Genomic DNA, 24,023 nt, shown 5'->3' with positions numbered 1-24,023 from the left:
TCAAAAGAAAAAATTTAACTTGCTAGCAATATTATATAGAATGTACAGTACCATGTTAAAGGCAGTGTGTGTATGAATCTATTGTAGAAATGTTTGTCTTAGTTAAACATCCTCAGTTGATGTTGTGGTTATTCATTTCAGCTCATCATTGCTGTACAGGACAAACATGTTTTTTTATTTGTCGCCTGTTTAAACTTCTTGTATTTTCCTTATCACAAATAATAAAGTATTCACTTAGCCAAGGCACTTTCTTTTTTTTTTTCATAAATATTTTATGCTTATTAATTGTAAAACTCTGTGCTGCATCTGCTTCCAATATGTTAATTCCTCTGTTAAAGTTACTTAGTGCGCTGGTAAAACTGCACCACAGCTTTCTCCTGTTCCTGAGTTTCAATCGAACCTCGCCGAAGCCCGCGGATCTCGTTGATGGCGTCGATCCCCGACATCTTCCTCGTCTTCACCAGGTAGCAGGCAAGCATGGTGCCTGTTCTCCCATGACCGTGCATGCAGTGGACCGCCACGCCCTGACGGGGAACAATTCTTTGTTAATTTGCTTCAGACGTCTGATGCCTGCCCAACATCCTGCATTAGCTCCTGGCATGCCAAAAGTTCATGGTTTAGGATCAAAGCAAACACGGCAATCTGTTAATTGAGGGGATAATAAGCAGACTGTTTGTCTAAGCCTTTGTAAATGTTTAAATACTATGCAGTCTCATAAACTGGCAAATGCTTCTTGATTTATGCATTTTAGAGTAGCTCCAAGGTTGTGAAATAATTTTATTCCCAGCCTCTAATCCAGGGCTTTAAAGGATGTCAACTGAACTTGATGACTGTGGACTGTGAGCCAGAATTCATCCCCATAAGACTACTGAAAATACTTCACAAGCACAACCATCCATCAAGCCGGTCAGTATCCAAGATGCTTACCTCCCCCTTAGAGTTGGCTTCTTGCACGATGGAGAGGAATCTATCAATCTGATCTGGCGAAGGAGGAGTGAAGTCGGCTATCTTGATGTGGTGAAGCTGCAGCTCCGGGCAGGAGTCGTGGTAGGGTGGTTTCCTCTCGCACAGGCACACCAGGTGCTTGATGCCATTGTCCAGCAGGTACTGGTACTCGCATGTCATCCTGGGCATCGCCAGTCCGGCCAGCTTACCCGGATCCACCCAGGAGAAGTTGTGTGGGGGGCTGGAGGACATGAGTGCAAAACTGAGGAGAGGAGACAGATGGTTTATTTAAAAACAACAAAAAATTAAATACAGCTTGAGCTTAGATATTTAATATTTTCTCTTTTAAAGCAAATATTACCCCCTTTATTACGTTTAATAATTCAAATTAACCTGGTAAGAGCCGTGAGAGATAGAGAAAAAAAGTAAACATACTCTACAGGACAGTTGTTTGACAGCGTTTAGTCTATTTGTCATGTCAACATTAGTACAACACTACCTGCTAGGCTAGATGGTTCAGTGACTTACTGAGGGATTGGTTTAACGACGGTACACATTTCAACATAACATGACACCGACTGGGTGTGGAAGTACCCTGCAGGCATAACCAGTTAGTGTTATTGGAAGATTTAAAAAAAAATAAGTAGGTGGCATCTACCCTGACGTTAGCTAATGCTTCAGCTTCGCTAGCGGCTAACAGTTTTGTAAACCTTTTGAGTCACTGTAACGTTAACTATCACGTTAAGACATTCCCTGCATGTGCATTAGCAACCAAAGCCACATACACGACTTACAAATGACCAACAACATTATTTACTTACTTAGTTTTCCTTGCGGAGGAATGAACCGGCCGGTCCGCTACTTGTCGAGCTACCTACCTAGCTAGTTAGTTAAGCTAACATGCACCGTCCACTGCTAGCGGCCACTTGCTCTCTACTGCGGGTAACTACTACAGTAAAAAAACAGCGCAGATAACCTTATATAACCGAGGCTACCGCGTTCAGTGTGGTGTAACACGAGGTGTGGCAGTGACAGATAAACCACCAGTGAAGGAAAGCAGCGGTCATGAATTAGGACTGAGAAGAAAACGTGAGCTGCTAAGCGACGACAGCCAGGAAAGTCGTATAAAGTCAGAATAAGAACCTCCACGAGAGGTAAATAGTTTCAGCGACAGCATAACAGAATATATTGAAGACATTTTAGAGATACAAACTACAGCAAGTCGTAAGAACAGCCTAATTCATAGGAGTGCCTTCCCCTATATAACTTTATCTGGTTGCCTAGCAACGCGCTTTATCGTGGCCGAGCCGTTTGAGACGCTCCACATTAAGATCGTATGTTTTTATCCTGAGGTGTGGGTTCGAGTCCCACCACTGACTGTATTTCCTTACGCGTTTACTTTTATTTTATTTTATTTTATTTTATTGCAACATTATGTTTAATATTTTTAGGTACATTTAAAATGACAAATGCACATATTCAAAGCTGCACAAAATACCTGTAGAGGGCAATAAAATGGAGAAGCTCGAATGGTCAAACTTTGAATCGCCACTCGGCTGGATTATATGCAAATTTAAATTCATGAAATTACAATTTTCTAACTTAATTTAAAACTGTAACAGAGATCTGAAAGTTTGAATGCTAAAGAAATATTTCTAAAATTGCATTTATATGCGAGCAGATTAAGTTGGGGAGACGAGTCTCAGTTGTACACAAAGTAAAGTAAAACTTCAATGAAAATCAATGAAAGACTTAATTTGAAAACCACTCAAATTGTTATGAAATCATTTATCATTTAATTGTTGTATCATATTTTAAAATGTAGGTCTTTTCCATAACAGGCTGAAGTGCCCATGGGCTACTTGTCAAGACCTTGAGCAGAAAAAATCCTTGCTGCGAAATAAACATAGTTCTTTATGTTCAAGCTTTATTTATTGTAGAGATCTAAGAGTTTATATGCTAAAGAATATTCCTAAAATTATATTTTATGTGAGCAGATTAAGATTAAGTTAGAGAAACTAGTCCCAGTCGTACACAAAGGGATTAAAACTACAAACGACGCGCGTAAAATAAAGTCCACAAATCTGATCCCCTCTGGTCACGTACTTATCAGAAAACTGAAGCTAGCCTTGTTTATATTTGAGAGATGCCCTTGTTGAGTCTGTCTTGAGTCATTCTTCTTTTAATATATGTATATATGTATATATATTTCTTTATCACTTCCAGATCGAGGCCGCCCTTGTTTCATACATGGAAGCAGAGAAAGCGTTTCGTCCATTTCATGCAATAGTTAATGATACAAACACAAACGTTCAGAACTCACAGCACAGCACATTTTACTTGCTAGTCATTTTGTACAAATAGTAGAAAGAGGATTTGTATCTTGAAGGAGACAAACTGCATCACATTTGCCAGATAGATGTCGATACACGGAGACTGATTTTCAGAAAGGTAAAGGTGTAAATAGAGTCACAGAGTCGAATGTTTCAAACATCCCATTAAAAAAGCTTTCACTAACCTTTTGGTGTAAAAAAAAAAAAATAAAATAAGAGAGAGAAAGAGAGATAGAGAGAGCGACTGAAGTTATCACGTACAGATATAGAAAGATATCTAGGTAAAGTTGGATAAGCACAAAATAAACAACAACTTAAAAAACATTCCAATAATCAGGTGGTAGGCGTAGTTTTGTTTGGTGGCCTACAGCGCTCGACTCACCCACAAACCATTTACTGTAACAGAACATCAGGAAGTCCCAACAGAACCACAAAACAGTTTTATTCTCATTTTATCTATTTTTTTTTGTTTCTTTCTTTTAGTTTTTACACATCACAACCTTAAGTCTTGGTTGCCTGACTGGTTGTGCATCACTTCTCTGTGTGGTTATCATCATCATCATCATCATCATCATCATCCCTTTTGTGTCATCTAAAAGCGCAGACCCCTTCAACATGCCGCACAGCCCCCTCAAAAAGCAATCACTTTAATGGTTACACGTTTACTCTGTGGTTTTTTAATTTTTGCACCGTTTTAGGCGCCGTTCGACAAAAGGGGGTTGGCAAACAGTCGCGCCTCGCCCCCCCTCTACTAGAAGATTTCTACGTGTTTTGAACGTCCAGGTTCAAAGTCCCACACTGAGCCGACTGCTGAAGGGCCATGCCGAGCTTTTTTTTTTGTTTTGTTTTGTTTTTTTACAGGATGGCGCAGAAGAACTTCTTCTCCCTGAACGGGTTCTCCGACGCTGGCACCGGCGATAACAGGGGGTCTTCTTTGGCATGAGCTTCACAGTATGACATCAAGTCTGCCGCCGCTTTAGACACCTGCAGATAGAGACGCACACAGACATGTTAGTATATAGAAATAAAAAAAAAAAATGTTCACTTCCTCTTGGTGAAAGAGATAAGACTGAGCAGATGGCAGCTGGTTAGCTTAACATACAGACTGATCTAATAACCTCCTTTAACCCCTTAACGAAACTAGTGCTTGCAAAAGCACACCTTTTGACAAAAACACACCTTTTTAAAATTGCTTTTAATGTTTAGCTCAGTTTATTGTGTTTTTGATGTTATATTTCACATTGTTTTGCTAATTTGATGTCCTTTTTATGTAAAGTGTCTTTGAGTATCTTGAAAAGCGCTTTTAAATAAAATGTATTATTATTATTATTATTAAAAGGTTCCTAGGAGTTTTTTGAATGTGCACAAACCAACACTGGAGTATTACATGCATTATTTCGGCTGCAGTCTGAGCGGAAACAGTGCGTCGCAAATTCACGACACTAGGCGTCAAGGGGTTAAGACGTTGAATTTTTAGCTTTGCACTTTGATTTTGGTGCAGATTAAGCACCAGGTTAACTGTTTCTGCAGCCTCCAGAGACGTTTTTTCGCCTGAAATAAGTTGCATATTCACCTAAAATTATTTCTTTAGCGTATAAATGCACGCTAAGAGTCGTATTAGCAAGTTTAAGATGCAAAAATGTGAAATTATAAGTGTACTGGAGCCAATATTCTTTTATAATTTCCCAAAACAGATTATTGCATGTCCAACTCTTGTATTTAAGATATATTTAAATTATGAATGTTTAAGTTCATGTTCAAAGTGCCCCTTACCACACTTGACCGTCATCTGACTGTCAGAGGTCAAGAGTCTAACACGACATCTGCACAGAGAATATTTAGAAGCGAATATCATAGTCCTCTTGAGTCTCTGCTTGCTAAATAAACATAAGGATGACGGTGGCTAGTGCACCAATTTTAATTTTATTTTTTTCCCCCTGCTTTTGATTCTCATTCATGATTTAGAAAAACACACTTGCAGATTTCTTTTTCCATCCGTTGAGATCTTTACATTAAGCTGACCTCAGTTTGGCGCCATGCAAATGCAAAAAAATTGTGCTTACTCTGCAGAAAACTGTCTGACAACAAGGGATCTAGACGTGCCCTCACATGTGTTAATAATGACTTTAAATCTAACTAGGTAAAAAAATAAATAAATAAAAGGTAATTAAATGTTATTAAGTTTTTAGCTTGGGTGACTTAATTTCAATCCCAAATTGGAGTTAAATTGCAGCGAGTTTGCAGCGCTTGCACAACGAACTGCAACTTCACCAAAAATCACAAACTGCCACCACCCACCTTTATCCTGTCGATGTTGGCCTCCATCTTCAGCTGCTCCACCAGCTTCCTGGCTTGCGCGATGCTGGCCGTGTTATTGCTCGCCATGGGCGCTATCAGTCAGGTCTCGTGTGCTGTGTCTGGGTGCAGGAGGAGAAGGAGATTTAAACACTCCAGACATCTTAGTTCACAGGCGAGCACTGCAACATACTGTAAGAGGCATGCAAAGAGGAGGGCTAGTAACGGATACCCCTGTTTATTATCACACACACACACACACACACACACACACACTAACACACACACAAAAACACACAAACCACAGACACGGGCATATTATTTATGGTGTCAGTTGCTAGGCAGCCCCTGACAGTAAGGGGGAGGCAGAGAAGGTGGGAGGACAGTGAGGGGGCGGAGCTTTGTCCAGCACTATATTTAAAATAGATAAGAAGCATTACTGGTTTCAGACATAAAGGCTCTTGTTCTGCACTGAGGTGGCGGTTATTGACACACAAGGGCACCGGGTGAGTCTCAAGCGGAGGACGATCAATCGATGAATTGATGTATTTTGTGTTTGATTCAAGGGGAGACGGTCGTTAGACGTAAAAGAAAGCTTTAATTCTAGTCACGTAAACCTCGTTTAGCTTAAAATGAGCAACTTTATATCCTACCTCTAAAGCCGTGTCCCACCCCTCTATTTCTGCATGTCTCAGTTCTCCATCCCTTCCCTTTTCTTTGCCTCTTCTTCCCTCTTTCATTGCCGATGGAGACCGATGGACAAAAACATGAGTCTCCCTCCCTGGGTTCCATCTTCCATCTCCAAACTCACCCTCATACGTCCCTTCCCTTTCAACCCACATCGTTCCTCCTCAGGTCAGATTAACAAGCCTCCTTATATTAGTTAAGGCTTGGTGAACCAGCCCTCATTCGTTTTAAGTAGGTTTTGAGTTGTAACGCCACTCAGATGAAAGGAAGAAAGAGTTAAACAATAAACACATAAATCTTTGCTCTACGCCTCGAGGTTTTCCGTTTTTAAAATGTGCAGAAATCAGCTCATCCTTCCACATAAAACCTGAGTTTTGTGCCTTAAAGGGGAATTACTGTTTTTTACACCCTGGACCTTATTTCTGGCATAAAATACGATCGTTTACTCACCCATATAACTTTGGTGTCATTTGTAATACTGGCTACTGCTAGTTTTTTGCAACACGCCTGAATATTTTTCCGATTCTGAGGTTGTGGACGACGACTTTGTTTATGATGGATGTCCTTATCGTTTGGAGCTCGTTGAAAGGAGGATGCGGAGGCAGAGAGAGGAACAGCTGGCCAAAGAACAACAAACTGCTGCACGTCCGCACATAGACAACAGGTAACTCCGGACTCAACAGGGAATAGCACTAGCGTATCATAACAAAATATTGGTGAAATTAATGAGTTTCGCAGGATTTGGAGTCATTCAGTATATCTTCCGAACGACTCCAAATAACACCAGAGTTATATGGGTGAGTAAACGATCGTATTTTATGCCAGAAATAAGGTCCAGGTTGTAAAAAACGGTAATTCCCCTTTAAGCATCCCTCTCAGTCGACCCTGTACACATAGAAATGGGGTTGAATCAAATAATAATGCCAAAAAATGACAATATTTTTGATTATAAAAATAGTTTTTCTTTAACTAACATTCTCCTTTTCCTATTATGGTGTGAGAAAACGCTATTTGGGCCTGTGTCATGTAATGAATGCCGAAGTTGTAGTAACACTATTTGTTCCACTGCTCCAAAGCAGCAGCACTTTCCCAGGAAATTATGTTTAGGAGTGTGAGCATTTCTCATTATGTGTTCTTGTCTGGACTTGTGCTCTTGTGGAGTTGTGAGTGATCGATCCTCACTCCAGTACTGTCTAGTAGTGTTCCAGTTAAAGCACAGCGTCTGACCGAGCACAGTCCAAACGCCTGGACTGCCGTGTTCGTTGGCTCCACCTGCAGATAGATATCTGTCACGGTGTAAAACTATTGGCTAGAACGGAGCCTGTCGAACACTTTAAGTGATTTAGATGCTTCAAAATATAAGTTTCCATGTTCAGATTTGGCAGAAGTTTCCCCGGGGCTGCACCGTGACTGATTTTGGTCACGAAACGTTGTCTTAAAGGTAATACAATGCACATTAATTTACTTTCTATGTCTCTTCATCAGTTTATTCCTCTTATTCCTCATGTTTCTATACGGTTTAGTTCAGTGTCCCCAGATTCTTTCCCGTCTTCTATAACCTTTTCTCTAAAGCAGCATCCCCGCTTGGTGTTGATCAATGGCTCCTGCGCCCCCCCCACCCCCCTCCGTCATCCGTCTGTAGGCGCTGTGGTACGTCTCGGTGAGGGGTCAACACTGATCTCAGGGAGGTGCATGAATATTACCGCTCCATGGTGGCTGCAACTATTAAAAACATCTATCTATCTATCTATCTATCTATCTATCTTCCTGAGATGTGCCCCTGTTCAGAGTCTCACTGGGTTCCTCTGCACCTGAACACCATCATCCATCATCCACCCCCTCATCCCTTCCCTTCGACCCCATTCATTCATCCCCCCCGACCCCTCTCACCCCTCCATCCATTTCCCCTCACATCCCGGCTCCAATAAACTTCCTTGCAGTTGAATCGAATGCAATCTAAAAGACCTAACCATCGAAAATCTCCTGAATCAAACGTCTTTACAGATACATAACACTGTGCATAACATCACGTACAGTTAAACGTCCAATAAAACCATCACTGTCCAGTCTCCGTATTATCTCTCTCTGTTTAATTTTTTTTTTTTTTACTGACTCTGTGTGCTGCTCTTCTGTTTCCTTTATAATATTCCCCCACAACGGGACCAATAACAAGATTTACAGTAAGACAATTTTAGTCCATCACACACTTAAAACAATAAGAGTTTAAAAGTGCAAATAAGTCTTTCTAGAAACCAAACTGGAGTTAACAGAAGAGTATTTCTTATCGTTTCCAACCCAAGATCTGCAGTATTTACCTAATTCCCACTCTTACAGGGCCGAACCATTTCCTCTGTATCGAGCTGGAACATCTCTGAACGAACTAAGTGACAACCTGAAGAGGATTTATGGGCCCAACCTGCAGCGGGCTGCACAGCATTAACAGTGTAACATAAACAAGATGTTTTACAGCCACTGCGGCTGACGGATCCTGGTTGTTCTCAGTCCGAGGGGGAACGCCACCTTGTAGGGTCACAGTATCTGCTGCGCTGTCATTCATTAAAGGAGTTAATGTGTCGGTTTTTGTTTGAAATGCACACGAGGGCTACATCCTAAACCCTCAGGCCCGAGTGCAAACCTCGCCAAAATAAAAATAGGACAGAAGTTTACAACAAAGGCTTGAGTGACAAGTAGAAGTAAGTCTTTCGTGTCAAGGCCATAATATTATTTCAACACTCAGGGGAGACGTCAAAACAGGCCAAGCGTTTAATCAGACTATTGATAGGGATAGATGTCACCCTTTAAGGTTTCTGGGATGTCTGTGGAAAAGTAGGTCTTTTTTTTTGCATAAAATACCGTGGTACAATAGCCTAGTTTGTCTAAAAATTGACAAGGAGAGGTGATGCTTTCAATAAGCCAAATAAAGAACGGCGTCTTAATAGGTTGTAAGAAGAGGGAGAGAGTCGCATTTTGTTACCTCTTGCTCTTCCACAGACGTGCTAGCAACTTGGTTAGGCTTCGTTTTGAGCAAGATGCCGGTGGAACGTCTGCCACCTTCTTAATTTAGCATGTTAGCATGCTAATGGGCAAACCATTTTTTGGCCACATCACCTCCAGTGCTCCTAAAAGTTCAAACATGGCCGTGCAAAGAACAGAATAAAACGGGTAAGAGCCGTCACGGGGACCACGAAGTTGCTTTCCTGCCGATTATCGCTGGAGTGTGCGAAAATGCCACCCTGACATTTTCGTATCTACAGAGGGAGGGGTGAGGAGATGGTGACATGTAGCAGATGGCCACGCTGGAACGGCTTGTACCTTAAAGACAACCAACCCGCAGATAAAATAAATTAAAACAAACAGTGACAAAAGCTCATCATTGTCTGGATCTGTATCATAAAACCTCATTCACTTCCTTCCTTTCTATCTATCTGTCAGCGGCTGAAAATACCATCCTGAGATGTTGCGTGTGGTGTCAACATGCTGATACAACTGTGACACAACCAACAGGCGCTGATAAATAATGCACCGGGATGGACGCGGACCTTAACTCCGCGCGCTGTCGACAGCTTGGCGGGAGCTGTCACGATGAGTTCACAAACTGACCAGTCGTGCTGTAATAGTGAGAAAGCGCTCCTTCCTCTTACCTTGTCTGCTTAACTCCTCCGCTACTCTGCCCCCGGTGTCAGCCTCGCGGTTCAGTCAGCAGCTTGCGTCCGCCACACTCTCTGGAAAACAGAAGGAAATAGATAAAGCTGGAGCAGGAGAGTGCGAGGATCGGAGCTCCCAGCGCGCGCTTTCATTCCTGCATTCCAGATAAATTACGCAGAGGCGTTTGTGTGTGTCGCCTCTGATCGCCGAGTGTCAGAATGTCACGGCTCTGCTCAAGAGAAAACAAGGACGGAGGAACAACACCCCACAGAAGGGGGGAGAATTCATTGTTTTGAAGGAACAGTTTGACATGTACAAGGGTGGAGTGAGCGCGCATGGACTTCCCCCTCGGCATACACAGCTGAAGTGGCCCACTTGCTTTGAGTGGGCTCACTATTTCATATGTGTGTATGAAAATGCAAAGGTCAAGTTTCCAAATGTGTAGTGCATAAAGTGTATCTGTTTCCCGGCTTGTAAAGGGAACGACTTAAAGAAGAAGACTTGCCACCTTCATATCTGCAGCAGCTGGTTAGCCTAGCTTAGCCTAGCTGTTCCTGTTTCAGGACACATTATTTGCCATTAAACTACAACGCATCCCAGTTTACTCTTTTACTTTTGCATGCGTTGAACAAACAAGAAGTGTCGATCTGCGTCTATTTTCATCCCACTCGCAGCGAGAAACTGCTGCCCCTCCGTCTGCTCTGACCCCTCCGTGCTCTCTCTTTCTTATTCTGGTCCCACGGATTCATTCCTAATGCATCTCTGACTCTGCATCTCGGTTTCTCTCTCTGCCGCTCCTGATAAATGAGCCAATTACTCTGCATGAGCAGATCTGCAGAGGAAGGGAATTCCACCCGTTGTAAATCATGGCCGCGCACAACATTAAAGCGGCGTTACAGTGAGGCCTCCATTAGCGGAACCTCGCCAACAGCCGGGCCGAACCCCGGAGTCATAGTATTCTGGCCACGCTCCCGTAAACAGGAGAAAAGAGAGAATGAGATCTCGGTTTATGATTTCTACATTCATCTACGCTGCTACGCTGTGTTATACAAGCTGTTGGCTGTAATCATTGTATCACTCATGTACAGTAGTTTCTTTTAGGCCTTTGGGCACTACTGGCAACAAAGACCTACCGTGACACTGATTTACGTCATCGGTTTTGACCAAAAAGTTGCATTTGACCGACAGCCTACTGCGATCTGGTACATACGTTCTACGACTGTTACCTTTTGTGTCCAAGGAGGTAAACATACTTCTCCAGCCGTGCTAGCGACTTGGTTAGGCTTCGGTTTGAGCAAGATGCCGGTGGAACATCTGCCACCTTCTTAATTTAGCATGTTAGCATGCTAATGGAGAAAACCATTCTTAGCCACATCACCACTATGGACGGTGGTCCTAAATGTTTAAGTTCAAACATGGCCGTGCAAAGAACAGAATAAAATGGGTAAGAGCCGTCACAGTACATACGTTCTACGACTGATTGAAAGGAAATAACTCCTGACACCAGAAGGTGGCAATAGTCTGTATTCAAAAGTAGAAAACAGGAAGAGCTACTATTAGCTGCAAAGCTAGGAAACTAGGGAGAGCTTTAATCTGACTGTGCAACTTGCCTCCCCTTAGCAAAAAGAAGTTTATTCAAGTGTACTACAAGTATACTTATTTTATACTAAAATTGAGGTAGTATACTTGAAGTTCATTTTATTAAGCATGCTTGAGTATAAGTATACGTATAGGAAGTATACTACGGACCATGTACTTGTAGTGTACTAGAAAGTATACTAATTTAATACTTCTTCTGACTTTTTAAGTTTATAAAAGTATACTTTAGGTATACTTTATAAGGTCATTTTAAGTTTACACTTTCAAGTATACCACAAGTACTCTCATCTATATATTACTAGTGTACTAGGTATATACTTCTAGTCCACATTTTAGTTTATAAAAGTATACTTAAAGTATACTTTAAACGTTCCAATTTAGCCGGAAGAAGTATTAAATTAGTATACTTTCTAGTACACTACAAGTACACTCATCTATATACTACTAGTGTACTAGTTATATACTTCTAGTCTACATTTTAGTTTATAAAAGTATACTTAAAGTATACTTTTATAAGTGAACTTAAAGTATACTTTTATATACTTATAACGTTCCAATTTAGCCGGAAGAAGTATTAAATTAGTATACTTTCTAGTACACTACAAGTACATGGTCTGTAGTATACTTACTATACTTATACTTATACTCAAGTGTACTTAATAAAATGAACTTCAAGTATACTACTTTTTGCTAAGGGTCTCCTGAATCACGCAACCCGAGGGCCAAAACCAGCCCGCCAGAGTCCAGTTTGGCAAGTGCAAAAAAAAACTACATTAACTGCAATTTTTCATGTGTCATTTATAGTTTTTAGTCTGAGTAGTGGACATGACAACATCCTGAGGCCCAGAACTAAACAGCAGACAGCAGAAATAAAGCTGAAATTAAAAATAAAAAAAAATTCTTAAGAAATTTCAGATTGTTCAAAAAAAAAAGTTCTGTAAAAGTTCATTAAATCATCTTAATGTGCTTCTTTGCACTTGGAAAACATCTGCAGTTGTTGTCTTTGGTTATTGTGTTACTGGTCCGGCCTTCTTGATATCAAACTGGGTTGTATGAACTAAAAGGAGTTTGTTGCTCCACCGCAAATTCAGCTGGAAAGCCCAAATTATCTGGGGTCTGACTAGTGGTAACAACACACCACAACAGTCCCACATACGCTCACCAACGGCTTGATGCCATCAAACAGTTAACCATCGGCCACCAAATAGCACTATTGATACCTAAATTTAGAAAACATATTTTCAAATCGTTTTATCTTGTCTCTAACATACATTTAATTTATTTTTTTTTTGTTTGACTAACTCTTGAGTAACTCACACAGCCCTACAGCTATTTACATGTTAACAGAAAGAACCTGAAGGCATTCATATTTTACAAACAGTTTGACCCATCCCCACTCAAGGATGGCCTGACAGGACAAACAGTGACAAACAGTCGCAGCCGAGTCACGTGACCTGTAACTTGTGATCGAGCCATGATGAGGTTTTTATTTGTACAGAGCACATTCTCCTGCAGATAGACATCCGGCTCGTCACTTATCGCGCTCACATTTACATTCAGGAGCTTCCAAAGAAAACCGCTCAGTCGTGTCTTGTTGTTTGCTGCAGGATTGAGCGATGGTAGGAAAGTAAAGGAGATATTTCTGGAGAGGTTGTGCCCACGAATTGCAGTTTGTACTCAGTATTAATAGAAGCATATCTACATATTAGTACATTTGTGTAAATTACGCTTCTGTGTTTTAGATGTTAGGATGTTTTTTTCCATTAATTTGTTTACAAAAAAAAATTATAAAATCCATTTCAAGTTTAAATTCTAACAGAAAAAAATGTTGCGTGAACGTAATCTATATTTAAAGCTGCATTAATAACTTGTTTGGCCACTTGGTGGCAGCAGAAACGAGTAGTAAACAGGAACTTCCTTTGCGCACATAAACATCAACATAAAAATGATTACGATTAATTTTATGTCATGTTTCCAGCCAGGTTGTCTTCTTAGCTGTAAAATTCCTCAGCTTGTTGGTCAGCTACTAGGTAAGACCAAAACAACGGGCTGAAAGAAGCTAAAATGCTCCATAAACTACAGGCGAAGAGACACAATAGGTCATGTGGTTCATTATGAAACTGAAAAACGTTGATTATAGCTTTTTGTAGGATCTTTGGACGTTTTTACATTTTTACTTCAGACCAGAGAAGACATAGCTTCAAAACCTTTTAGCATTCTGGCGTTTGAAAACTCAGATACCGATCAAAGTCATGACTCTCACATCCTTCTTTACAGTTTTTCTGTCGTAGATCAGTACGCTGCAAAAACAAAAAAAAAGGCAAGACATCTGACTCTTATTTAAAAATAAAAAGTTGCTGAATTCGATTTCCTTGTGAACAGTTTGTGTCATCATCTTTAAGTTGCACAGCAGCAGCAAGATCACAGTCTTAAAACAGAGAGCGCAAGCATTTTGTTTTCAGCGTTAATGCTTCGCCAGTTTTGTCCTCCACTTTTATGCCAGCAAAGCTTCTCGAGCTGAACTGTACTGAGGGGGGGGGGGGGACGAAGAGACAAAGACGCGTTGTGGGACGTGAGCTGTGATCCATTTCTCTCCCGTGTTCCCGCCTTCTGCTTCCCGTCCCTCCCTCTGTGACAGACAGGTGTTCGGTGACGGTACTGAAACACCCCCAGCTAGCTCCGTCCTGCTGCTAACACCATCGAATCAATCTGAATCAATCTGACCCCCCGTGCCATCCTTCCCCTGCCCTTTGGCGCGTTTTTGAACCCCTTCCTCTGGGTTTTCAGGGGGTCTGTTATCGTGACGAGGGCCTCCATAGATGTGATTATAGCTGCTGTTCGACTCTGGGTGTCGCTGACTTCGGGTGATTAAGCACCGCGGGAAACATCCTGCTGAGGAAAATATAATCCCTGGCCTGTCCAGAGTGACGATCTCTCTCCCACATACGCTGACTCTCAACGCTCCCGCCCCTTTTTTTCTCCCGCTATCTCTTTCTGTAGCGCACACCTTATTATCCTGTCTCTTTCTCTTTACGGCAGCCGAAGAGAGAAATTAAGGCGGCCAGGCAGGGAGTGTTCTGTCCTCGGTGATGCTCAGGGTGTGAAATCAGAGCGTGGTAATTAAAAATGTGTCCCTGGCTCAGCCATCTGGACCCCGGAGAGCCGGTGATTAACCTGCGAGGGTCTGCAGGGACGGCGAGAAGTAACGCCGTTTTGAGGCCGTTTGTACCTTTTAAATGTGAGAACACGTGCAGGAAACATGTGGTACATTACACCTCTTCTAACGTATTCATGTTAGACCTGGACATCTTTCACAGCACATGATGTCGCTAAACAACGGTGGCTGATTTGCAGCAAAAAAAATCTTGAAAGCTCATTTTCAAACAGGCGTTTCCCTCCACTTCTGCTGCAGCTCGCTAGATAATTACGCTAACTGGATAGCATTTAATGCTTCTGACCTCGAGAATCCTTCAAAAATGGGTCTTAAATTACTCAATTGTGGTTCTGCACAGGAGAACATGCAGAAAGACTGGCGCCAAAGCTCCGTGTTCCAGGCCAAAAGTCATCAATCTCTCCCAATTAATGATCCATTCACATGATACGGAAAAATAAACTGAATTGTTCCTGTGTTGCCGTGCAGCTAGTTTACCACAAGATTAAAAGTCATTTCCTCATTCCTTCATTTAACATAACATTATTACGTAAAAATGTTTGGCTGCTTGTGCGTATTTATATACGCTCATTGTCTTTTTTAGTAAGTGCGTCCTCAAAAGCTGCCGCCAACTCAACGCTGAATCAGTTAAAAAGTTGGTGAACAGGGGTCCGATTAGAGCAAAAAAAAAAAAGAAAACTAGGGTCACAGACACTCAGCAATGGCCTGACACTGGCGCACAGCCGAGCATTAGCTTGGCTCGTCACCGTCTTAAAGGAAAGATTGTGATTCTTCTTCTTTGTTTCCATAAAAGCTGACGCAGTTCTTCTCTGTGCTGACTCTCTTTTTGTGTTTCACTACAAAAACCCCACTGCACATTTTTAAAAATGCAAGGCTGCTTTTTTATTATTATTATTATTATTATGATTATTAGTTCCTCAAAGACATAACAGCGGCGGTGCATGAGGAGGGAAAAAAAGCACTCACGCATGCAGAAAGTTCAGCACTCGCAGTGCCATGCTCGGTGTCGTAGGACAATGAGCTGCACTCTGCGACGTCACTGCGAAACAAGCACAGGACGCACTCAGCCGAGGAAAGATTTACAGAGCCGTAAACCGACAGGCGAGAACACAAAAGCTGGGAATAAAGTTTAAGGAAGATAAAAGAGACGGTGTGATGGTAATACCTTCGTCCAGAGTGGCTTTCACAGCAAGGAGAGGTAACATAAAACTGACCTCCGGAGTTATTAATGAACACAATCAAGACGATATTGACTATTGAATGTAATACAGCACGCAGCCCTGCCCTTGAACAGGAGAAGGGGCACACGTATCCCTCCGAACACAAAGTGATGGGACACAGAGAGCCGAGCCGTCAAGTGATAGTTGGAGTGGGACAGCCGAGTGTCCTTCTCCAGGACCCGGACAGGGACATGGAGCCTGCCTCCAGGGTCACAATATTATACACAAACAGTCTGAACACGATGTCTGAGCTTAAACACAGCAGTAGAACTAAATACAAGGTTAAAACACAATGAAAATAAGTCTGTTTGAATTGTATTCCAATATTTTAGTGAAATTTACCTTTTTAAGAAAGCATTAATTACTTTTAATACATATTTTATAATATGCAGCGTTTCTGACAGCTACTCCAGCAATAAGTAGACTTCCCGACTTCCAATGTTACGATAGCCATGCATTTCTCATAGAAAAATAATGAAAACCTGTAGATTTAAAAACTAGCATCAGCATTAAAACTAGTAATTGCGAACTGTCGACGAGCGTGGGCGCAACAGAGGGAAGAAAACATGAATAAAAAGTGAAAACACAAGTTAGCGTGATTGCTAACATGAGCTTTCTCTCCTCCAAAATTACCTCTAGACTCAATTAGCAAGATCTTTTGAAGGTAGCGGTCTTAAATATCTACGACATGTTGGCAACAAGGGCTTTAATATGCTGCAAAGTGTTATGCACATTATATATTACACACTACAGATGCTAAACGCTACCAATCCATGAAAAAAAGAAGATTAATTGGCTGCCTGTGGAAGTGACGACCGATGGTATCGACACAAGGCAGAACTGCTTAACGTAATCTATATTTAAAGCTGCACTAATAACTTGTTTGGCCACTTGGTGGCAGCAGAAACAAGTAGTAAACAGGAAGTTCCTTTGCGCACATAAACATCAACATCAAACTGATTAGGATTAATTTTATGTCATGTTTCCAGCCACGTTGTCTTCTTAACTGTAAAATTATCCAGCTTGTTGTTCAGCTACTAGCCAAAACTGAAAATTAGAACCAAAACAGTGGGCTGAAAGAAGCTAAAACGCTTCATAAACTACAGGTGAAGAGACACAATATAGGTCGTGTGGTTCATTATGAAACTGAAAAATTAAACTAATGGCCAATGGTATTGTCACAAGGCAGAACTACTTATAAATAAATATCTATTATCAATTTGGGAAAAGGCATAAAAATTACTTCAGTACGCCGTGCAAACCTTTTTACTATCTTCCTGTTCTCACTCGCAGTTTGATGCTTGATTTGTTGTAAAAAAAAAACAAAAAAAAACAGGAAGTATGTGAGCAAATGTAACCATGGATAAGAGTCCACTGGTTGGTGGTCCACCATCCAATCAGAAGGCCAACAAAAGGTCAGTTATTAGTAATTTTAGTACGTCTTTTTTGAGCTACACTAATTAGCATCCTATCTTTGGAATAAACCTAAAGTTGTATTGTCTGAAACATATGCAGTAAATGCCAATATTGCATCATATTTATTTGACGCAGAATGAGAAACATGTCACGGTTATGGGTGAATTTATCAATGGGCGGTGTCGAGTGTGAACGAGATAGATGCAGCTGCGAGAGTTGTTTCTTTAATCCGACACGTTATTTATTGATTGTCACAAAAACTGTTTCTAGAAAGTCGTGTCACAGTAGGCTAAAATAACCCCGGCTCGTGACAAGACACAGGCTAAAATTAAGATGACGAAAAGGAATAGATAGACGCTAGATATCAGAGCTAAATAAAGAAATGTAAAGATTTGTTGGCGTGAACTACCTTAAATTGTCAGTTTGTGTTGAACCTTGTTGCTTCTGGTGAGGAAAAAGTCCATAAGGGACATATTTTGTAAATGTTTTATTATTCAGCAATGCATATTATAAAGTCATATGACATGAAACGCTTCATTCTCAATCCATGAGCCTCTTATTAAAGCGAGAGCATTAACACTCACTCTATCTCTGCCTCTCGGTCAGATCACCACCACCACCCATGATCATTCGATTAGCCCGGACATCTGTGCCACCCCCAGCATGTCCTGCCCATCCTGCCATCCTAGAGGTTGACATGAATGTGTGTGTACGCACAAATGCACGCGTGTGTTGGGGGTTAATCTAAGTCCCAGAAGGGGGGGGGAGGAGGAGAAGGCAGTGGCCCAGGAAATGATGCATCCCCTGCAAGTCAAGGAGGCAGCAGGGAGGAGGCTTATTGCCCCGGGGAGCGCAAATGTGGTCTATTATGTTTATTAAATCAAACGATCAAGGCCTGGTGTGTTTCTTCTTTGTTAAAGCAGCCGCCAAGTGGTTTTCTTTTCCTCGGACATTTAAAGCTTTCAGAAAGCTTTGATGTGCATGTTTTGCGAGCAGCGGTGTATTTAGTGGACAAAACAATGTCTGATGCTTGCTGTCACAGGAACATACATGTGTCCCTTTGAGCGACCAGGGAGGAAAATTTAACACATTTCTGGCTGTGAGTTGGAGCTCTGTTTAAAAATTCTTCTGTCCGGTTTAGAAGAAAACCAGACATGGTGTAAATCATATCTGGAAGTCTGTGATCGCCGTATTTAAAAGGTTAATTAGCTCGTTTTTTTACCACCGTCAATTAACCTCTCATCTTTGTGCTTTCGCCGTAAAGGAATCAGCAGGATTTTTGCTTTCGCCTGGAGTGAGCAGGCATAAACATACTTTTCCTCTGGAATCAATCAGCACGCAGCGAGTAACACGGCCAGATTCCTGGGCTGTTAACAATATTACAAACATCCGGACTTGTTTAGATTCTACAGAGAGTCTGCTGCTTGGACCATTTCAGATGCCAACTTGCTTTAACTGCGGCTGAAAGAGAATCACTGTGTATCTGGATGTCATAGATCTCACCCAAACCGCCACAAAGACACAAAGACTGCTTGTAAATCCAAGTCTTTTTTTCTTCAGCAATTACAGTTGTTGGAGTTGGCACGCAATTTCAAGTTTACCCTGAAGGACTCAGACCATTGGAACAGTTCAAGTCTCATGTCTCATGTTAATTTGGACTTTGCTGCTGTGGGACTTTGCAGAACTTGACTTTTAGGCTTGGACCTGAAGGACTGATTGGGCCTGCATTTGGTCTAAAAGCAACTCTGGTGAACTCAAGACTTGCATTTGACACCTGAAACGTGACTCAAACACGACTTGAATCCCTTCAGACCTGATTCACAAAAGACTTGATTAGTTTTTCCCTCACTGACATGAGTCACAGTTTTGGATCTTGATGGACTTGGACTCCTGGAGCTGTGTAACTTTGCTGAATTTGACTTTTAGACTTGACTTCAATGGACCTTTTCAAAAAGTCTTAAAAACACCTCTAAACTTTGGGATGTGGATATTGATTGGAAAAGTCGTAAAAGGCTTATATTTGGTCCAAAAGATTTAAAAACAGCTCTAGTGAACTCGAGATTGTCAAAATCTTAGAACTTGCAGCTTAAACATGATAAGTCCAAGTCTCTACAACTTTACTGACTTACCAAAGACTAGTTGTGTTTTAAGACTTGGTTGAACGCACTCTGAGAGACTTAAAAACATCTCTGGTAGACTTAAGAATCTTTTGACTGGACGAGACTTGGGCTTGCATTTGGTCCAAAGGAATTAAAATCAGCTCCGGCCAACTTGCATCAAATATAAGACACAAAAAACTCTGTCCCGAGGCTAAAACGTGGTTTTTGGGCCGAACTTCTCAGAAGACTTAACCCAAAACATGTATTCTTTTTCCCATAAATGACTTCAGACTTTTTTTGGGCAAAACTTAAAACAAGCCTTAATTAGAGTGAGTCACAAGAGAACCTGAGACACAACTCAGACTCTGCAGCTTTTGAGACTCCCTACAGATTTGACTCAGCAAAGACCCTTTTATTTTTTACCTCAGTGACGTGAGCCTTTAGATTTTGTGTGTACTTGCTTTGAGAGACTCAGAAACAACTCCAGTAAACTTCAGACTCCTCAGAAAGGACTTAGGCTTGGACTTGGTCCAAACGACATAAAATGTGTTTAGGGTTTAACATGACACTTGACTTTTTGGAGACTTGACTCCCTAAAGACTTAACTTTAGCAAAAACATTCATATTTTGCCAAGAGAATTGTTTGGGCGAGACCATAGTTCTGTTACACTTGAGGCTTGAGAAATGGACTTAAGTCACATCTAAGTCACAAAAATGCTAACTCAGAAGGTGGATATCTGACATGAAAATTCACTTGTACTCGAAAATGTTAGTTGAGGCTGGTCTGGAGAAGACTATGTCACAATAATGTCACCTCCTGACTGGTTTAAAATGTTCTAGACGTGCGTCTTCACAACTTCTTCCAAGGGCTCGAGACTTGAGGCTTTCTCTTAACAACCTCACCTCTGGGTGTTTTAATCAGTTCGACCACAGCACGCTAGATTTAGTTTAACAACCAAAATCAACACTGTTCGCTGCAAGTAGGTGCAGCGAGTACAAAGGTCAGAGCCGTCGCTACAACCACATCCTTCCTACCACATGATGCCTCCCCTCTGAAGTCTTTTACATCTCAGAGAGACAAGTCAGTCCGGTTTACATTTCAAATAGAGATATTCAGACGGAGAGAACGAGGCTTTGGCGTGATGTTTTGGTCAAACGTGTGAAGGGAGTGCGGAGGTCAGCTTGGTCAGTAAGGCGTGGACGGCTGCTCGTTTTTCCTTATCCTCTTCCATCTCTTTCCCCATCCTCCCTCTGCTTTCTTTCTCTAACACTCAGCACTTTCAATTCTAAGAAAAAAAAAAAGTCTCAAGGTTTTTTTTTTTTTTTAATCGCTGGATATCGTGTGAGCCGCTCTTCTAGCCTCAACATTGTTTGAAACAATCCGTGGCCTCAGAGCGGCTCGTCTTCCACATACAGTACGACCCGCCTGGACATGAGCTCTTGCGTAATTCTGACTCCGCTGTGCATTTGTAACGGGCTTGGGTATGTGACACAACCGCGCGCACGTGATTGGGTGATTTAATGTGAGCCGTACGTGACGATGCCTTTGTTTTATGAGCTACGAGCGGGGTAGAAAATAGTACGTCTGTTTTCTTGGATTTTCTTGTGAATGCACGCTGTTGTCAGCCACTGTATCTGTCTATGTGCAACATAAAAACACCAACCCCCCCTCCTCATCCTCCACCTCCTCCACCTCCTCCACCTCCTCCTCTTCCTCCTCCTCCTCCTCCTCCTCCTCCTCTTCCCCGGCCATCTGCCTGATACAACCACTACATGGAGCTTGTGTGTGGTCGACTGCTTTCTCCTTGCGAGGGCGTGAGGGTCAAGAATGGTCGGAAAACCTCAGGGGGAAGCTCCCTCTCTGGCTTCTTCTGCCTCCGTCTTCAACATCCCCTACTATCAGCCACATCCCCTCCTCTTCATCTGTCTCTTTCTGTGTGTGTCTCTCTCTCTCTCAACCCCCCCTCCGCCTCTCTGCTTGTGTAAATACCCCCTGAAACAGATGCCCTTAAAATCTCTTGCTTCACATTTTTGTGGAGAAGAAGGAAAAGGGAGGAATCGAGCCCATTCTCTTTATTCCACTCACTCATACACATTTGTGAAGGGAGGTAATGGATGGGGGGGGGGGGGGGGAGTATTAAGCAGCAGCTCACCTCCGAGGAGCGAGGAGCTTTTTAGTTATTTTAGAGGGAGGAGGGGATTCCATGATGTAAACCAGCCAGCAGCATCAATCTCACCCCTCGAGCGCTGACAGAGAGCGTGGAGATGGACAGAAAAAAATAAATAATAATAACTCCACCTCTAGAACACACCCTGATTAGGATGTGATTAACCCAGATATATATATATATATATATAAAAAAAAAAAACCTGTAACCCAAAAATGCACAAAAATAAATCCTACCTTTGTTGCGTGTTTTCCTTCCAAACACATCCAGTCCTGTGGAGGAGTATCCACTCTTTCTCCTCGTCTCCTGCTTCTGTCAAACACACAGTCGGTCAGTCAGTGAGCGAGGCGGCCGATTACATCCACACTCACAACACACACTCCTCCCTCTGTATGCCTCTCTCTCTCTCTCTCTCTCTCTCTCTCTCTCTCTCTCTCTCTCTCTCTCTCTCTCTCTATCTACTCCAGCTGAGATCCTCCCTGCCTCCCTCCTCACTGCTGCTCTGAGTCTCCACCCTTCAGCCAAGCGCTCGGGCTGCAAGAAACTACCCTCCTCTTCCTCCCTCCCTCCCTCCCTCCCTCTTTGTGTCTTCTCTGCTATTAGGCCACACTCCCTCTGCCTCCCAAAGGTCCACAGGAAAAGCCTTAACTCTCTCTCCAAAACAGCTACAGTAAACAAATGCATACCAGGACAGCTGATAGTCTGGACTACAGCTGAATATCTCTCTTCCTTAACTGGTACCCTGCATAGATTGCAACTTGCATTTCTTTTTCCCCTCTTGGCATATGAGGGTAGCATAACTTCAAAAAAAAAAAAAAAAAACCTCAACAACAACATCCTGTATTGCACCCACGACATGAGCGCTGCCAGAACGGAAGCTTTCAATCTTTGGTCTGCTTGCATATTACAGTGAAGCAATCAAAGATGTAAAAAAAAAAAAAAAAAAAGAGCGAGCTCTAGCAACCATACACCAGAGCTGGAGCCGCAAAACAAACAGTGTGCTGTACATCTGGGTGTTTGTGTGCAGGGAATATTTTGCATGTACAGGATACGCTCAATTAGGGAGAGATCTGCAAGATAAATTCTGCAATGTATGCATACGTGAGAACGGGTGTTGCCTTAAACGGGGAGGTTGTTTTTGGTCCCATGCGCGTCTGTGTGCAGGCAGGATGTTCAAAAGTGAACAGATTTAGGGAAAATCTGGTGACGGTGTTAGTCGCCAGAGAAAAACTTGATTATTTTATCGAGTGGAAAGTGTTATCTTTTGGTCATTTGGAGATAATTTGGAGAAAAATCTAAATTTAGTCAATAAATCAAAAACATATTGATCAATATGCTCTACACAGCCTGTCAGCTATTTTTAATTTGCAGTATTTCCACATATTTTGCCACTTTAGTAGTGTGGCAGTATAGAAATCGATCAAAGACTATGATTAGATTATGACGGTTATTATTACATTTACATTCTTGGTTCACAAGCCTTTTGACTGTGGAATGATGTTGAGTGACAAATTTTATAAAATGCTGCATGAATTGCCTTTAATTTTCAACTTTTTAAAATTGTCCACCTATTTTTTAAAAAATTCTGCAAGACCACAATTCCCACAAGCTGCAGCTGCACCTTAGTACAAATTAGCAAATGTGAGCTACTTGATCTAGAAAACATTTCACCTGCTAAACATCATCATGTCAGTATTGTTTGCATGAAATAGTGCAAACGAATACTGTTGTTTATATAGGTTGACATGGTGTGCGACCACAACCAGAAGTACATGATAAGGCCACATATCTGCAGGAGGAAATCCTCCTAAATATTACCGATAAGTGTTGCAAAAGCAAAACAAATTTAAAACATTTGCATTCTCAGAAATTTCATGACCCAGTCGCCCCAATTAGCACTCATGATTCACTATGAGGCCACTTAGTTTATGCACTATTTGAGAGCTTCCTAGCAGCATATACACAGAGCTCTTATCTATGTATCTCTGTTTACGTGAGCATAATCACACATCTGCTTCCATGCATGTTGTGTTATTTGCCTGCAGGTTCACTGAGCTATCATTCGTATTCCTCTTACTGTCTGAACATCACGTTTTCTGTGAGTCACATTTTCCTCCATTCACGCAGATGTTATTTTCTGTGAATCTTACAGTAGCAGCAGTGCACATCCAGGCGGAGAGGAGTAGGAGGAGGAGGATGATGAAGAGTTAGTGAGTCACGGTTCCTGTGAAGGCGAGGACAGAAAGCCTCTGTTAACGGGATACTACAGAGATCTGGGATAGCCCTTCCTGGGTCCATTAAGACACTGGCTCCATCCTTTTTCGTCTGACACACCAACGCTGTGCTTTAAGTCTATGAACTCATGTAACCCTTCGCTGGCATCATCGGCTGTGATCCAAATATGTTTTTTTATGAATAATCTATATGCATTATTGTGTCAAAGT

General features: G+C 41.8%; 2 protein-coding genes across 2 annotated transcripts; both read right to left on the bottom strand.

Annotated features, from left to right (window-relative positions):
- Position 1: 1 nt before the first annotated feature.
- On the bottom strand, positions 2-2,310 carry dusp23b (dual specificity phosphatase 23b). The gene is made up of 3 exons (XM_084569629.1): positions 1,767-2,310; positions 928-1,207; positions 2-524 (listed from the first exon to the last, which is right to left on the bottom strand). The coding sequence occupies exons 2-3, from the start codon at positions 1,195-1,197 to the stop codon at positions 339-341; spliced, it is 456 nt and encodes a 151-aa protein (XP_084425755.1). The 5' UTR covers positions 1,198-1,207; positions 1,767-2,310; the 3' UTR covers positions 2-338.
- An 838-nt stretch (positions 2,311-3,148) lies between these two features.
- Positions 3,149-22,023, bottom strand: gng2 (guanine nucleotide binding protein (G protein), gamma 2). Its single transcript, XM_084568461.1, has 4 exons — positions 21,816-22,023; positions 9,902-9,982; positions 5,577-5,695; positions 3,149-4,262 (listed from the first exon to the last, which is right to left on the bottom strand). Exons 3-4 carry the CDS (start codon positions 5,661-5,663, stop codon positions 4,134-4,136), a joined length of 216 nt encoding a protein of 71 aa, XP_084424587.1. The 5' UTR covers positions 5,664-5,695; positions 9,902-9,982; positions 21,816-22,023; the 3' UTR covers positions 3,149-4,133.
- Between the last annotated feature and the right edge of the window lie 2,000 nt (positions 22,024-24,023).

This window comes from Chelon labrosus, assembly GCF_963514085.1.
Source record: "Chelon labrosus genome assembly, chromosome: 20".
Lineage (NCBI taxonomy): Eukaryota > Metazoa > Chordata > Actinopteri > Mugiliformes > Mugilidae > Chelon > Chelon labrosus.
Note: the sequence above shows the minus strand (reverse complement) of the source record. Positions and strands in the feature narration are given on the sequence as shown.